The 15,636-nt window shown below is 55.7% G+C and overlaps 1 protein-coding gene across 3 annotated transcripts in view; it reads left to right on the top strand.

Annotated features, from left to right (window-relative positions):
- TNR (tenascin R) overlaps window positions 1-15,636 on the top strand; it is a 112,087-nt gene that overhangs the window by 83,206 nt on the left and 13,245 nt on the right. For 2 of the 3 annotated variants that reach the window (XM_064148119.1, XM_064148118.1), the window contains 10 exons: window positions 3,001-3,186; window positions 7,630-7,719; window positions 7,832-8,095; window positions 8,973-9,239; window positions 9,349-9,468; window positions 10,701-10,844; window positions 11,472-11,591; window positions 12,880-13,023; window positions 13,621-13,751; window positions 15,106-15,238. In XM_064148119.1, coding sequence (XP_064004189.1) covers window positions 3,001-3,186; window positions 7,630-7,719; window positions 7,832-8,095; window positions 8,973-9,239; window positions 9,349-9,468; window positions 10,701-10,844; window positions 11,472-11,591; window positions 12,880-13,023; window positions 13,621-13,751; window positions 15,106-15,238 — 1,599 coding nt within the window. Of the gene's footprint in view, window positions 1-447; window positions 718-3,000; window positions 3,187-7,629; window positions 7,720-7,831; window positions 8,096-8,972; window positions 9,240-9,348; window positions 9,469-10,700; window positions 10,845-11,471; window positions 11,592-12,879; window positions 13,024-13,620; window positions 13,752-15,105; window positions 15,239-15,636 lie in introns of all 3 variants that reach the window. The other variant, XM_064148120.1, reaches the window with a different exon arrangement.

Here is a 15,636-nt window from a genome sequence, read left to right as displayed (position 1 = left end):
TACCACAGAGCTCAAGGCTAGAACATGGCACCAAGTGCCACGTCCAACCTTGCCTTGAACTGCCCCAGGGATGGCGACTCCACCACCTCCCCGGGCAGCCCATTCCAGTGGCCAATGACAAAGCCTGGCTGAGGCACTTAGTGCCATGGTCTAGATGACTGGATAGGGCTGGGTGCTAGATTGGACTGGCTGAGCTTGGAGGTCTCTTCCAGCCTGGCTGACTCTATGATTCTTAGGACTGGAAACCCACCAGGACCAAAGTCCCTGAGTACCTCAGGGCTGGGGGGTCACATCTCTTGCCCGTGCTACCTCCCTGCCCTGTCCCCAGATGCCAGTTCCACTCTAAAGGACAGGTCGAAGCGCCCCTGAATTCGGTGCCGCCGAGTCTGCCACTTTCCCGTTCGGGCTCCCCTCACCTAACGGGTGCCCGTTTCCCCCTGCCCGCAGCCATCGACGGCCCGACGCAGATCCTGGTGCGGGACGTCTCGGACACGGTGGCCTTCGTGGAGTGGACGCCTCCGCGCGCCAGGGTGGACGCCATCCTGCTGAAGTACGGGCTGGTGGACGGGGAAGGGGGGAGGACCACCTTCCGCCTGCAGCCCCCCCTCAGCCAGTACTCCCTGCAGGCCCTGCGCCCCGGTGCCCGCTACCACCTCGCCGTCAGCGCCCTCCGGGGCGCCAACGAGAGCCGGCCAGCGCTCACCCAGTTCACCACAGGTAGCTAGCTGGCTTTGCTGGCAGAACCGGCGTGAATCACAGCCTCCAGCCAGCAGGGGCAGGTGGCTTAGCGCCACCCGCGGACGGGCTGACCTGCGACACGCGTGGGGGCGTGCGCGACTGGCGCTGGATTGTAGAGGGGTTTGCGCTGGGGGACTTAGTCGGACCTGGTTTTCCCCTGGCATGGGCCAGCTGGGGTTTAATCCAGCGTCCTGGGAGGATGCGGCACAACAAAAGCACGGTGGTTGTGAGGTGGGTCTGAACGGAGGCACCTGCAGCACGGGTGCCTCTCCCCCTGCCACGGTCCCGCTGCAGAGCAAAGCAGAGCAAAGGATTCAGATCAGCTCAACGCACACCTCCCAAACACACGCTCTAACCCTCCTCCACGAGTGCCTGCATTTCCCTTTAGCCCCCTAAACCTCCAGTGCAAACAGGTCTCCTTCAAACCCTCTGCTCCACAGGGCTGCTCACGCATCCCCCCAGGCAGCCCCTGGTGATTCCAAGTGCCAGCAACCAGGTGAATGGCCAAAAAAACTCCCCACACTTAGATGACAACCCCTGAGCAAACCCCACCTTGGCCACATCCCACAGCAGCATCGCGGCTGAACCTGCTGAACATTCATTCCCACACCGGCTTCGGTACCCATTCAGACCCACGGCTTGGCTCAGCCCCGTGGTTAGAGCGCTAAAGCCCAGCAGCTCACACCCTTAATAGCGCTCCCAGACCACCGTGTGATTCTCGGCAGCACCACAGCACCAAGCTCAGATCCGGATTCGAGGCGATGCTCGCTCCCCTTCAGCACCAAGAGCCAAGGCAGACGCCTTGCCCAAGGAACCAGCAGTCAAGCAGCTGAAAGCAGCCCAGTCAGAAACTTGGCTTTCTAATTTTCTATCTTCTCTGACTACCCTTACCTGGTTGGTAAAGCTTCAATTAACGTTAAGCCTGCAGAGAGCTACCAGGTTTAATTTACCGTGCCGTAAAGGAGGAGGCAGTGCTGGTTGATGGGATGTAAATTGCTTGTCATGGACGTTACTTGGTGGCTACGAGGCTCCTTCTCTGACGACTGTGGTGTGTGAATTGTGTCTGTATATATCTCTGCAGATAAATATTTTGGATCAGATGTTCACCCTGACTGATTTGCTGCGTTGGCATTCCTTGCTTTGTTTCTAAAAGGCACCATAAAAATACAGCCCCTCCCTTGCTAAGCTCAGATCTATCAAGGAGCAGGAATCACCCCACCTCCCCCTGCCGCCTGCTGGCATGCAGCCCCTGCCCAGCGCCAACCCCTCACTCCCAGGAGACGTTTATCCTGATAAGCAGAGCAGATGTGATGCGCAGGCTCAACAGCACTAACAAACAGACCCTTTGGGCAACGTCTGAGCCTGTAAAGATGCTTGAGGGCCTTCTCAGACCAGTGTGTGACTGCTACAGAGCCCTTTTGTTCTTAGGCACGCTGCCTCACTTTCTCTTACTCTAACTTAGGGGGAAACCACTTTCCCCCCCCCCCCCAACTAACATGCAATAGCTCCTAAAGCAGCTTACAACATCCCAGCACTTGTGCATGGGCAGCATCTGGGCAGTTCTGGGCCCCTCAATTCAAGAGAGATGTTGAGGTGCTGGAAGGTGTCCAGAGAATGGTGACAAAGCTGGTGAGGGGCCTGGAACACAGCACTGTGAGGAGAGGCTGAGGGAGCTGGGGGTGTGCAGCCTGCAGCAGAGGAGGCTCAGGGGTGACTCATTGCTGTCTACAACTACCTGAAGGGAGACTGTAGCCAGGTGGGGGTTGGCCTCTTCTGCCAGGCAACCAGCAACAGAACAAGGGGACAGAGTCTCAAGATGTGCCAGGGGAAGTCTAGGCTGGATGTTAGGAGGAAGTTGTTGACAGAGAGAGTGATTGGCATTGGAATGGGCTGCCCAGGGAGGTGGTGGAGGCACCATCCCTGGAGGTCTTCAAGACAAGACTGGATGAGGCACTTAGTGCCATGGTCTGGTTGACTGGCTAGGGCTGGGGGATAGGTTGGACTGGATGATCTTGGAGATCTCTTCCAACCTGGTTGATCCTATGATTCTATGATCTCCCAGCCCATGCTGAGAAAGAGGTGGAAGCAGACGACCCCAGCCCTGTCTGCCAGGACACGCCCTGGGGAAGAGGGACCACGTATGGCACCCCAGAGCCACGGCAGCTGGGTACCGCTGCAGCTGCGCTTGGGCGTGCCCAGGCGGCGGGGTGCGCTCCCGCTGCCCGCTGGTGAGATGGTGCCTCTCTCCCTTGTGTCACGCAGAGATTGATGCCCCCAAGAACCTGCGGGTGGGCTCGCGGACCCCCGTCAGCCTTGAGCTCGCCTGGGACAACAGCGAGGCTGAGGTGCAGAGCTACAGGGTGGTCTACAGCACCCTGGCCGGGGAGCACTACCACGAAGTCCTGGTGCCACGCGACACTGGTCCCACCACCCGAGCCACCCTCAAAGGTATGCATGCACCCATACGCCCTTCCTCCCCCTCCTCCTCCTCCTCTGAGCAGGTAGGGCAATGGAGAGCCCAAATACTTGGTTGCCCTGATGCTGGCAGATATTTGAGGCTGGTTTGGAGTTTGCTGGTTACCAGAGAGAAGGTTTTCCTCGGGATGAAGTTCGTTTTCCTCTTCCTGAGTCTGGACTTGGGCACTGCTTAACCACAAGCTGAGGGATGCACTTCCAAGTGACAGACCTCCAAGTGATGTACCTCCAGTAAAGGTCTACCCAGGTGCCACACGGAGCTGACAAGGAGTGAAGTGAGAGATGAGAGGAAGCATTTTGAGGCAGATCTGAGGGAAAATACTATTTTGTCCTTCTCTTCTTTCCTTGCTGGGGAAGAGCCACAGGTGCTGATGCCCTGTAGGCAGTGATGGGGAGCCAGGCTGCTCAAGTTCACTGCCTTATCCTAAAGCAGACACAAAGCAGACTCATATCTAGGGATGCTATTTTTGAGGAAGTTCCTCAAGCAGTACATCATTTGGGCCAGCACAGGGGCTGCCACTGGAGGCTGAAAACACCACCCACCTCCTGCTGCCAGGAAAATCCCAAACACCTTTTGCAGCAACACAGCAAAGCACCACCTGAGATCTGGCTTCCTTTTTGTTCCAACTACAACTGCTTGGCTGCTGGATTTGCAGCTCCAGTGGCCAACAGGACCAGGGAAGGGATTGTCTGTCTGTACTGGGTGCTGCTGAGTCACACCTCAGATGCTGGATTCAGTTTTGAGCCCCTCACTACAAGAAGGACATGGAGGTGTCGGAGCAATGAAGATAGTGAAGGAGCTAGAGCACAAGTCTCGTGAGGGATGGCTGAGGGAACTGGGATTGTTCAGCCAGGTGTAAAGGAGACTGAGGGGAGATCTTCTGGCTCTCCACAACTCTCTGAAAGGAGGCTGGAGTAAGGTGGGAGTTGGTCTCTTCACCCAAGGAACAAGTGATAAGAGAAGAGGAAACAGCTTCAAGTTGCACCAGAGGAGGTTTAGGTTGGACATTAGGAACAATTTCTTTGCCAAAAAGATTGTCAATCCTTGGAACAGGCGGCCCAGGGCAGTGGGTGGAGTCCCCATCCCTGGAGGGGTTTCAAAGCCTTGTAGATGTGGAACATGGTTTAGTGGTGACCTGGGAGTGCTGGGTTAAAGGTTGCACGTGATGATCTTAAAGGTCATCAGCTTTGTCATGATGACCTTTGTCTTCCAGCCAAAGTGACTCTATGGTTCTATGGCTTTTTATTGAGCAAAGAAATGCTTATCATAGAATCACAGAATCAACCAGGTTGGGAGAGACCTCCAAGCTCAGCCAATCCAACCTAGCACCCAGCCCTGGCCAGTCAACCAGACCATGGCACTAAGTGCCTCAGCCAGGCTTTGCTTCAACACCTCCAGGCACAGAGACTCCACCACCTCCCTGGGCAGCCCATTCCAATGCCAATCACTCTCTCTGACAACAACTTCCTCCTAACAGCCGGCCTAGACCTCCCCTGACACAACTTGAGACTGTGTCCCCTTGTTCTCTTGCTGGTTGCCTGGCAGCAGAGCCCAACCCCACCTGGCTACAGTCTCCCTGCAGGGAGTTGTAGCCAGCAATGAGCTCTGCCCTGAGCCTCCTCTTCCCCAGATTAAACAACCCCAGCTCCCTCAGCCTCTCCTCACAGGGCTGTGCTCCAGGCCCCTCACCAGCTTCCTTGCCCTTCTCTGGACACCTTCCAGCACCTCAACATCTCTCTGCAATGGAGGAGCCCAGAGCTGGACACAGCACTCAAGGGGTGGCCTAGCAGTGCTGAGCACAGGGGCAGAAGAACCTCCCTTGTCCTGCTGCCCACACTGCTCCTGAGCCAGCCCAGGATGCCATTCGCTCTGCTGCCCACCTGGGCACACTGCCTCATTTACTTACTGACACACCTACAAAAGAGATTATTTTTTAAGCTCTTCAGGATGGGCAGGATAAGTCCTTCCACACTGACTCTGTGCTCTCTCTCCACGCTGATTCTGCCATTATGGGACCTCTCTGGTCTGAAAGCAGCTTGAACATCTCTGCCTATATATGGAACTAAAGTGAGTTCAGTGGGAAAGCTGCATGCAAGGTACTGGCACAGTGGCACTGAGTCACGAGAGAGGCTGCAGGGCAGGAAAGCAATCTCAGCAGTTAGCTTGAGAAACGTGGAATGAGGAAAGAAAGAAAAATGCAGAGGGCAGTTTCTGCCAGATTCCTGCTAAGGACAGGCATGGAGAAGTGGGGTGAGGTCAGAAACCCCCTGCTGGGCAGCTGCTAGCTTTCCTCCAGGACATTTACTGCCTTTCTAGGTGAAAAGGAGCATTATAAATGAGCTGGCCCCACCCCCTGGGTCAGAGGTGCAAGACTATCCCAGTGACCTGACCTGCAGTGCCAGAGCCCAAGCTTGCTTCAGAGGACTTGGCAGCCTAAAGGCTCTTCTTTGTCTCGATAAAAGTCTCTGGCAGGGCCACAAGAAGCCTCCCTGGAGTACTCTTTAGAGATGCAGAGGCTTAAGTCAATAGTGAGGAGTAATTTTTATATGGTGCCTCTTCATCATCACCGAAGTGCAATGAGAGGAGAAAACCTAACCATGGCAGAAAACAACCCCAAAAAATTCTGCTGGCAAAAAGGAGCAGAGAGGGAGGGGGAGGGAGGGAGGGCGGGAGGGAGGGAGGGAGGGAGGGAGGGAGGGGGGGAGGGAGGGAGGGAGGGAGGGAGGGAGGGACCCTATGAGGAGAGGCTGAGGGAGCTGGGGGTGTGCAGCCTGCAGAAGAGGAGGCTCAGGGCAGAGCTCATTGCTGGCTGCAACTACCTGAAGGGAGGCTGTAGCCAGGTGGGGTTGGGCTCTGCTGCCAGGCAAGCAGCAATAGAAGAAGGGGACACAGCCTCAAGCTGTGCCAGGGGAGGTCTAGGCTGGATGTGAGGAGGAAGTTGTTGGCAGAGAGAGTGATTGGCATTGGAATGGGCTGCCCAGGGAGGTGGTGGAGTCTCTGTGCCTGGAGGTGTTGAAGCCAAGCCTGGCTGAGGCACTTAGTGCCATGGTCTGGTTGCTTGGCCAGGGCTGGGTGCTAGGTTGGGCTGGCTGAGCTTGGAGCTCTCTTCCAACCTGGCTGATTCTCTGACTGTAAGATAGCCATGGGATGGCAGACAAGATTCTCTCATAGCTTCATCACACACATACCTGTTCTATCCTCCAAAGCCCGTGGTGCAGCATCCATTGGGATGGGTTTCCAGCCACTTGGGAATTGGTGAGATCCACGGTGTGAGAGCCCTTAGAAATCCCTTCAGCTGCCTGCAGGAAAAGCCAGGAGGAACTGCAGCAAGCAGAGCCCCCCTCCCCCTAAAAAAAAACAGAATTAAGCTTAAAACAAGAGCAAGCCTTGCCCTGCCCAACACATCTCCCTTCTCTCTTCTAACTCAGCATTTGCACGGAGGTAACTCTGACTTTGCTCTACCCAAAAGGCATGGGAGAGAAAAGGCATCGGTTTGTGAGCTCCTGCTCATTTCTTCCTTCTCTTCCCCCATTCTCCCAGCCCCTGCTCCTTCTTTCCAGGCTACTTCTGCCACACCTAATAAGGCAGAGGTGAAGCAGAGTCTATCTCCCCCTTGACACCAAGAGTGCAGTGCAGCAAAAGAGGAGCAGGAGGTGGGGGGGAGGGAGTCCTCTCTGCTGATCTCTTGGGGAATGTTTTGCTGCCTTCAGGGGATGCTGCCTCTGGGCAAGGCAGGGTGAGATAGAGCTGGAGGGTTTATGGCTTTCTCTAACTCCCTGAGAAAGATCATGAGACACAGGGAGGAGGGGAATAAAGCAGAAGCAACAAGCAGGAGATGTCCCACAAAGATAAACCGGCTCTCAACACAAGGTGCAGATGAAAGGAACTGGATGAGCTGAGTTCCCGTGTCCCTTGGGCGAGGCACCACAGGAGACATCCACCCCAAGGAGCTAAGCTTGATCTGGCTCCCCAAGACACGGTGCCTGTGCTAATTAATGTGCATTTAATTTACTCTGCATAATTTATTTCTCTCTGAGGCAGCAGCCCTGTGACAATATTTGGTGTTGAATCACTTGGGGAATAAATATAGCTGCTTTATGGGTCCCATCTCAGCCCTCACACAGACAGTTTCTATCTGGATGCCAGCAATTACAGCAGCCCTCAGCAACAGCTTGTAAAAATGGCTTGTTCCTGAGCTAGAACATCCCAAAGCCCCCAGCCAAAGGCATCCACAGGGCTTTCTGACAAGGCTCAGCCCTCCTGCAGCGTGTGGAGGAACTGCTGAGCTGTGGGAGGGGAGCTCAGGAAGGTCCCCCACTGTCCCTAGTCATGAGAGATGGTGGAAGGAGTCCTCAAGGTCTCCCAACCAGGCACTGCTCTCACATCCCTCCGTGTCCTTTACCCCCTTCTGGCAGATCTGGTGCCAGGGACAGAGTATGGCATTGGGATCTCGGCCGTGATGGACAGCCAGCAGAGCGTGCCAGCGACCATGAATGCCAGGACTGGTGAGTTTGGTCCCATTGTGTGCTCCAAGCACAACTGGCTCCCACGGCTCAAATGTCCCCATGGCATGGTCCGTGCATGGGGACAAAAGTCTGCACCAACCCTCTCCCACAGAGCTTGACAGCCCTCGGGATCTCCTGGTGACAGCCTCCACAGAGACATCCATCTCGCTGGCCTGGACCAAAGCCACAGGACCCATCGACCACTACCGTGTCACCTTCACCCCTGCCTCAGGGATGGCCTCTGAAGTGACAGTGCCCAGGAATGAGTCACAGCTTACCCTCTCAGAGCTGGAGCCTGGGACAGAGTACACCATCTCCATCATTGCAGAGAGGGGACGCCAGCAGAGCCTGGAGGCCACCGTGGATGCCTTCACAGGTAGAGAAAGACAAGTTGGAATGGGATCAAGGATACAGACCACCACCCCATGCTGGTACCTTTTCCAGCCCACTGCATCCCAAGCACTGAAACTCTTGAGGATGGGGATGACAGCTGGGGGCAGTGCCTCCAGATGGGAGCAGGACCACTGACATCTGAAGGAGGATGTCCTATCATTGCCCAGCCACTGTTGCCTTCGCCAACAGAACTGAGCACACTTGCTTGGCTGGAGGGTCCCAAAAGGACAAAGCAGGGGTGAGGGAACTGACAGCCAATCATGTCCTCTGTGGTCAGAGTGACCCTTGTGTCCATAAGGAGAAATGAAGCCTTGAGGGACCTTGCAAGGACCTCTGACTGAAAAGCCTGCAGTTGAGAAACCCAAACAGCACATACCACCTGTGGTGGGACAGCCTCACCACTGGCCATGTAGGTCTGGGATGGAGGGCAGTGGGACAGCCTCACCACTGGCCATGTAGGTCTGGGATGGAGGGCAGTGGGACAGCCTCACCACTGGCCACGTAGGTCTGGGATGGAGGGCAGTGGGACAGCCTCACCACTGGCCACGTAGGTCTGGGATGGAGGGCAGTGGGACAGCCTCACCACTGGCCATGTAGGTCTGGGATGGAGGGCAGTGGGACAGCCTCCCTACTGGCCATGTAAGTCTGGGATGGAGGATGTTTGCAGGCAGAGCTGAGAAAACCACCATTTTCCCCTGCCAGTCCTGCCTCTTGATCCCAGCACAGCTCCAGATCAGTGGAGAGCCCGGAGCTCCAGCTTTGCCACCTCTGCTGGGCATTTCCTGTGCAAGTGCTGTGCACAGTGTGGAGGCTGGGACCTACAGACAGATGGGGTTGCATCTCCCCTCTCCATCTTGCAGGGGTCCGGCCCATCACGCAGCTCCACTTCTCGCAGCTGACGTCCTCCAGTGTGAACATCACATGGAGCGACCCATCCCCACCAGCAGATCGCCTCATCCTCTCCTACAGCCCCCGGGACGAGGAGGAGGCCCAGCAGGTGACGCTGGAGGGCACCCGCAGGCACGCCAGCCTGACGGGCTTGCGGCCGTCCACCCACTACCTGGTGTCGCTGGTGGCCGTGCACGGTGCCATCAGCTCCGAGCCTGTCGTCGGCTCCATCACAACAGGTACCAGGGGACACCCCTCCCTGGGCATGGGACCCCTCTGTGAGGGCAGGCGTCAGGGCAGGGAGCAGACCTGCCTCCCACAGCTTTGCTTTCTTCTCCACCTCACCAGGGATTGATGCACCAAAGGACCTCAGGGTGGGCAACATCACCCAGGAGTCCATGACAGTGTACTGGAGCCCTCCCAGCGCTGCCTTCGACCACTACAGGCTATCTTACCGCTCTGCTGAAGGTACTGGCTCAGACAGCTCTTGCTCATGCCTTCAGCTTTCAGCTGCCAACCCTCCCTCTGTCCACTGGTGTGAGCGAGCCACCAGGTCATCTTCACCCCAGGCAGCATCCTGGTGCTCTGGGCAAAGCTACTGACCGGCAGGCTGCAGGGCAGAGGATGAGGAGAATGGGAAGTGGCCACCACAGCCAAGGACACAGGGAGTGACCTCCTGTAGTGTCAGAGATGGTTAATTCAGGACCCATACCTGAAATCTCACCTCATAGGCTCACAGCATGTTAGGGGTTGGAAGGGACCCAAGGAGATTATCAAGTCCAACTCCCCTGCCACAGCAGGACCACACAATCTAGCACAGATCACAGAGGAACACATCCAGACAGGCCTGGAAAGTCTCCAGAGAAGGAGACTCCACAACCTCCCTGGGGAGCCTGTGGCAGTGCTCTGGGACCCTTACAGGAAAGAAGTTCCCCCTTGTGTTGAGCTGGAACCTCCTGTGCTGCAGCTTACACCCATTGCTCCTTGTGCTATCCCAGAGAGCAGTGAGCAGAGCCTGTCCCCCCTATCCTGACTAGCCCTCAGGTGTTCATAAACATTAAATCCCCTCTCTGTCTTCTCTTCTCCAAAGCAGCCCCAGGTCCCTCAGCCTCTCCTCATAAGCCATGCCCTCCAGTCCCCTCATCATCCTCGTAGCCCTCTGCTGGACCCTCTCCAGCAGATCCCTGTCCCTCTTCAACTGGGGAGCCCAAAACTAAAGGAAGTGTTCCAGATGAGGTCTACACCAGGGCAGAGTAGAGGGGAAGGAGAAGCTCCCTTTACTCTCCTTCAGCTGCTCCCTGTGGCTCATGTCCCTTTGCCTCAGTTTTGCCTGCAGTGTTGTAAAGGTGGAGCCAGCAGAGAGCTGGGCACACAGGTGTTCTCCTGCAGGGACAAAACCCAGTTCCCCCAGCATCAGCCCTGCAGAGGGCATGTGGCAGTGTCCTCACCTGCCAAGCAGCTCCAGCACTCCAGGGAGGGAGGCAGCACTCCAGGGAGGGAGGCAGCACTCCAGGGAGGGAGGCAGCACTCCAGGGAGGGAGGCAGCACTCCAGGGAGGGAGGCAGCACTCCAGGGAGGGAGGCAGCACTCCAGGGAGGGAGGCAGCACTCCAGGGAGGGAGGCAGCACTCCAGGGAGGGAGGCAGCACTCCAGGGAGGGAGGCAGCCCTGCCACCGAAGCCCTCGGCTGTGTCCCTGCAGGGCGGATAGACAGCACTGCCATCGGCAGCGATGTCACCCAGTACCCCCTCCTGCACCTGGAGCCTGCAACCAAGTACGAGATCGGCATGAAGAGCGTGCGGGGCCGGGAGGAGAGCGAGGTCACCTCCATCACCGTGCACACAGGTGAGAGGGACCTTCTCGTGGGCAGAGAGCAATCAGACTATGCCAGGTCCAGCAGCGGGCAGGGCTGGCAGCCCCTGCTTGCACTAGAAAGCAGGCAGCTGAGAGCAAGCTGGACCTGATGTAAGCTCAAGATGATAAGCGAGGTGCGGAAGGGCCCGGGGTGGGCTCCTGAAGTATGTCCAAGCAAGGCTTGTCCTGAATATGCATGGGTAGTGATAAATCTGTGTGCTGGCACAGGGAAGCCAGAGATGTGATGTTGGGCAACCATGACAACCTTTCCTAAAGGGAGTACAGGCTTCCAGAAATAATCCCTGGGGAAGCCCTGACACAAACAGCATCTGCTGCAAGAATAAAACCTTCTGCTATCCCCAGACGCCTCAAAACCTACCCAAAGCCCCTAACACCCCTAGCTGTGCATCAGGAAAACAGTGGAAGAGCAGCCCAGGTAGCAGAGTAGCACAACTTCTGACCCCTGTGCTCTCCAGCTAGAGCAGCAATAACTCTTCTGCAGGCACAAGTGCCTGGGCAGCAAGGCAGGACCATGAGCAATGGGCCGTAAGAAGACCTTTTCAGTTCATATCCCAGCCTCTTAATGCCACTGACTCTCTGAATCTCTCCCCCATGCAGCCATGGATGCCCCCCTGGGGGTCACAGCCACCAACATCACCCCCACCGAGGCACTGCTGCAGTGGAACCCGCCACTGTCAGATGTGGAGAGCTACGTCCTTGTCCTCACTCCCCGTGCAGGTATGCTGGGGCTCCATTTCAGCTCACCTCCACCTCGCCCCCATCCCAAAGTTCAAGGCTCAGGGGGTGCCTTCCACAGAGGGAATAAAAGCTTTGGAGGAGGGCAGCAGCTGGCAAGTGGCAGGGATGTAATCCCTTCCTAAATGCCAGCTTTTCCAGTGCAGGTCCCATGGCACATGTTCCCATCAAGCCTTGGACCATGGCAGTCCACACAGGAGGGGACTGGGGACCTCCCACTTTGATAACTGGCCCAGCAGTAGCAGCCCAGTACCCATCTTACAGAAACTGTGTGTGTGGCACACTCAGTGAAACCCACTACTGAAGGGAAAGCAAGGGAGGCTGTAGCCAGGTGGGGTTGGGCTCTTCTGCCAGGCAACCAGCAACAAAACAAGGGCACAAAGTCCCAGATTGTGCCAAGCAGGTCTAGGCTGGATGTTAGGAGGAAGTTGTTGTCAGAGAGAGTGATTGGCATTGGAATGGGCTGCCCAGGGAGGTGGTGGAGTCTCTGTGCCTGGAGGTGTTGAAGCCAAACCTGGCTGAGGCACTTAGTGCCATGGTCTGGTTGATTGGCCAGGGCTGGGTGCTAGGTTGGCCTGTCTGAGCTTGGAGGTCTCTTCCAACCTGGTTGAATCTATGATTCTATGATTGATTGAACTGTAAGGACTGTGGGAAAAACAAGACCACTCTTCAGAACAAGCACCACCACTCCAGCTCAGCTGCTGCTCAGTATCTCATGGTACTTCAGAATCACAGAATGGCACTAAGTGCCTCAACCAGGCTTTGCTTCAACACCTCCAGGGACGAGGACTCCACCACCTTCCTGGGCAGCCCATTCCAATGCCAATCACTCTCTCTGCCAACAACCTCCTCCTGACATCCAGCCTAGACCTGCCCTGGCACAACTTGAGACTGTGTCCCCTTGTTCTCTTGCTGGCTACCTGGGAGAAGGGGTCAGTCCCCACCTGGCTACAGTCTAAGTGCTTTTGTTCCTGAGATCCTACCCATAGACAGATTTTGGAAGCCACCTTGCACCTTTACCTTGATTGGTTGCTTGGCAGAAGAGATCAACCCCACCTGGCTACAGTCTAAGTGCTTTTGTTCCTGAGATCCTACCCATAGACAGGTTTTGGAAGCCACCTTGCACCTTTACCTTGATTGGTTGCTTGGCAGAAGAGATCAACCCCACCTGGCTACAGTCTAAGTGCTTTTGTTCATGCAATCCTACCCATAGACAGATTTTGGAAGCCACCTTGCACCTGTACCTTGACTCATCTCTCATGGCTTACAGATGCAGGAGAAACCATTCTCGTGGATGGAGTCAGACAGGAGTACCAGCTGAGCAGCCTCCTGCCCAGCACCACGTACACAGTCTCTATGTATGCCACCAACGGGCCTCTCACCAGCCAGACCATCAGCACCAACTTCACAACCCGTACGTACAACCACCTCCCCACTGCCTGCAACCTGCCCTCAGCCCTTCAGCCAACCCAGAAGCATCCAGCAAGGCTGAGCCAAAGCACCTCTCACACTTCCACGGGCGCAGAAGTAGCCTCCTGCCAAAGGCCATCCACGTGCCAGTGTAGGACACAACGCAAGGATGGAATTTGAGTCACAACAACTGTCAATCATTATTTGCCCTCTTTCAGTGTTCCCTCTCTTGTTTTTTCCCACTTCCTCTGGGTGTGGTTTCCCAGGAAGATCCTGGAGCAGGACTTGTTCTTGCCCAGGGGCATAGCCCAGAAGAGCACTACAGCCCATTTTGCTTACAATAAGCTTGACAGGCCCCACAGCACACATGAATTTCAGAGCTGTTACCCCTCACAGATGAGCAGGTAGAGGAGGACTTTTAGAGGGCTTGCAGAACTCTGCTTGAAGATGAGGACAGGTGATGAGGTCTGGAATCTGAGGGTGAGGATGGATGCCGGGCCGCAGCTGGGCGTTGGGAGGTCACGCAGCGAGTTGGGAAGCGGGGCCGGGGTGGCTGTGTGTGAGAATCTGCACTCCCCTGGGCCCTTGTCCACCCTTGCAGGTCTGGATGCTCCAAGCAACCTGACCGCCAGCGAAGTCACTCGCCGGAGTGCCCTGCTCTCCTGGGCGCCCCCCAGGGGAGAGTTCGAGAACTACATCATGACCTACAGGACCACCGACGGCAGCCGGAAGGTGAGCGAGTCCTCGCCCAGACAGAGGCTCCTTAACCCAGGGAATAAGGTGGCCCTGCAGAAACAAGCAAGGGAAGCCCAACAAAGGAAAAGCATTATGCTTACTAGGCCAAGGAGAGACCAGAAGGGAAGAGACTGCTTTCTGCATGGGGACGAGTTCCCCATGACCCCAGCAATGTGCCTTTGTGGCCAAGAAGGGGAATCAGGCATGTCCCATACTGAGGGCACACAGAACATAGAACAGTTTGGGTTAGAAAGGACATTAAAGATCATCCCTGGAGGTGTTCAAGAAAAGACTGGATGAGGCACTTAGTGCCACGGTCTAGTTGGCTGGTTAGGACTGGGTGATAGGTTGGACTGGATGATCTTGGAGGTCTCTTCCAACCTGCTTGATTCTATGGTTCTATAATCTCATTCCAACACCCTTCCCATGGGCACAGACACCTCCCACTAGACCAAGCTGCTCAAGGCCCCATCCAAACTGGCCTTAGAACACTTCTAGGGAGGAGGCATCCAGAACGTCCCTGGGCAACCTGTGCCAGTCTCTCACTACCCTCACTGTAAAGAATTTCTTCCTACTCTCCAGTCTAAATTTCATCTCCTCAATCTTAAATCCATTTCCTCTCATTGTATCACTACAAGCCCTTGTAAAAAGCCCTTCCCCAGCTTTCTTGCAGCCCCCTTCAGGTATCGGAAGGTTGCTAGAAGGTCTCCCCAGAGCCTTCTCTTCTCCAGGCTGAACAGCCCTAACCCTCTCAGCCTGTCTCCACAGGAGAGGTGCTCCAGCCCTCTGACCATCTTCATGGCCCCTGGTCTGGACCCTCTCAAACAGATCCATGTCCTTCTTGTGTTGGGGCCCCCAGAACTTGACAGAGCACTCCAGGTGTGGTCTCATCAGAGCAGAGCAGCAAAATCACCCACCTTGTCCTGCTGATCACACTTCTTTTGATACATCCCAGGACACAGTTGGACTTCTGGGCTGCCAGCAACCATTTCCAGCTCATGTTGTGGTCAACCAACCCCCCTCAAGTCCTTCTCCTTGAGGGTGCTCTCAAGCTACTCTCTGCCCAGCCTGATCCCAAACAGATGTCACAGACCACTAACACTTCAATATCCTGTGTCCAATCCAGCCCACTTTCTCCCACCCAAACCATCCCAAAAGTTTGAACATATTCATTGTCCTCACAGTGACTTAGTCCAGTGGTGTAAGCAGCCGTGCAATGCTCCTCAGCCACTTGCCAAGGGGCGTTGGTAGCTTGTTGCTTCCCTTCCCTCCTCACTTACTCCTTAGGCTCCTCATCACTTCCCTGATCTATTGCTCTTGCTGTCTACCTCCTCCTGCAACCCACCTACAGGAGCTGATAGTGGATGCTGAGGACACGTGGATCCGCCTGGAGGGGCTGTCTGAGACCACAGAGTACACTGTGCGCCTGCAAGCTGCCCAAGACGCCGTGAGGAGCGGCTTCATCTCCACCACCTTCACCACAGGTGAGGACTCCTACAGCACCCACTCAGCCAAGCAGGGCTTAGGTCCCGTGTTGGGTGCCATGGACTGCATTTCAGGTAGACTTGGACTGGTTTTATGGGCTTGCCCTCCTCGGGCAGCACTTCACCGTGAGCCACAGAGACACATTCATTGCCGTGACCCACGGAGTGGCTTTGCTACAAACATTTAATGGCTGAAGGATCTATAATACAAACACAAGACCAAGCCCAGGATGAGCCATTTGAGCTTCATACCAACAATCTTCTACCAAGCCATTTGTTTTGCCCTTGCCCCTCTTCAAGTGCAGAAATAGAAGAGGGAAACTCCACACGTATCAACAGTTATACTCCTGGATTGAGTGGAGAGACCCAGCTGGTTTCTCCATGCTGTAGATGTGGTC

This window comes from Pogoniulus pusillus, chromosome 8 (genome assembly GCF_015220805.1).
Source record: "Pogoniulus pusillus isolate bPogPus1 chromosome 8, bPogPus1.pri, whole genome shotgun sequence".
NCBI lineage: Eukaryota > Metazoa > Chordata > Aves > Piciformes > Lybiidae > Pogoniulus > Pogoniulus pusillus.
This window is presented reverse-complemented; position numbering and strand designations above follow the sequence as displayed.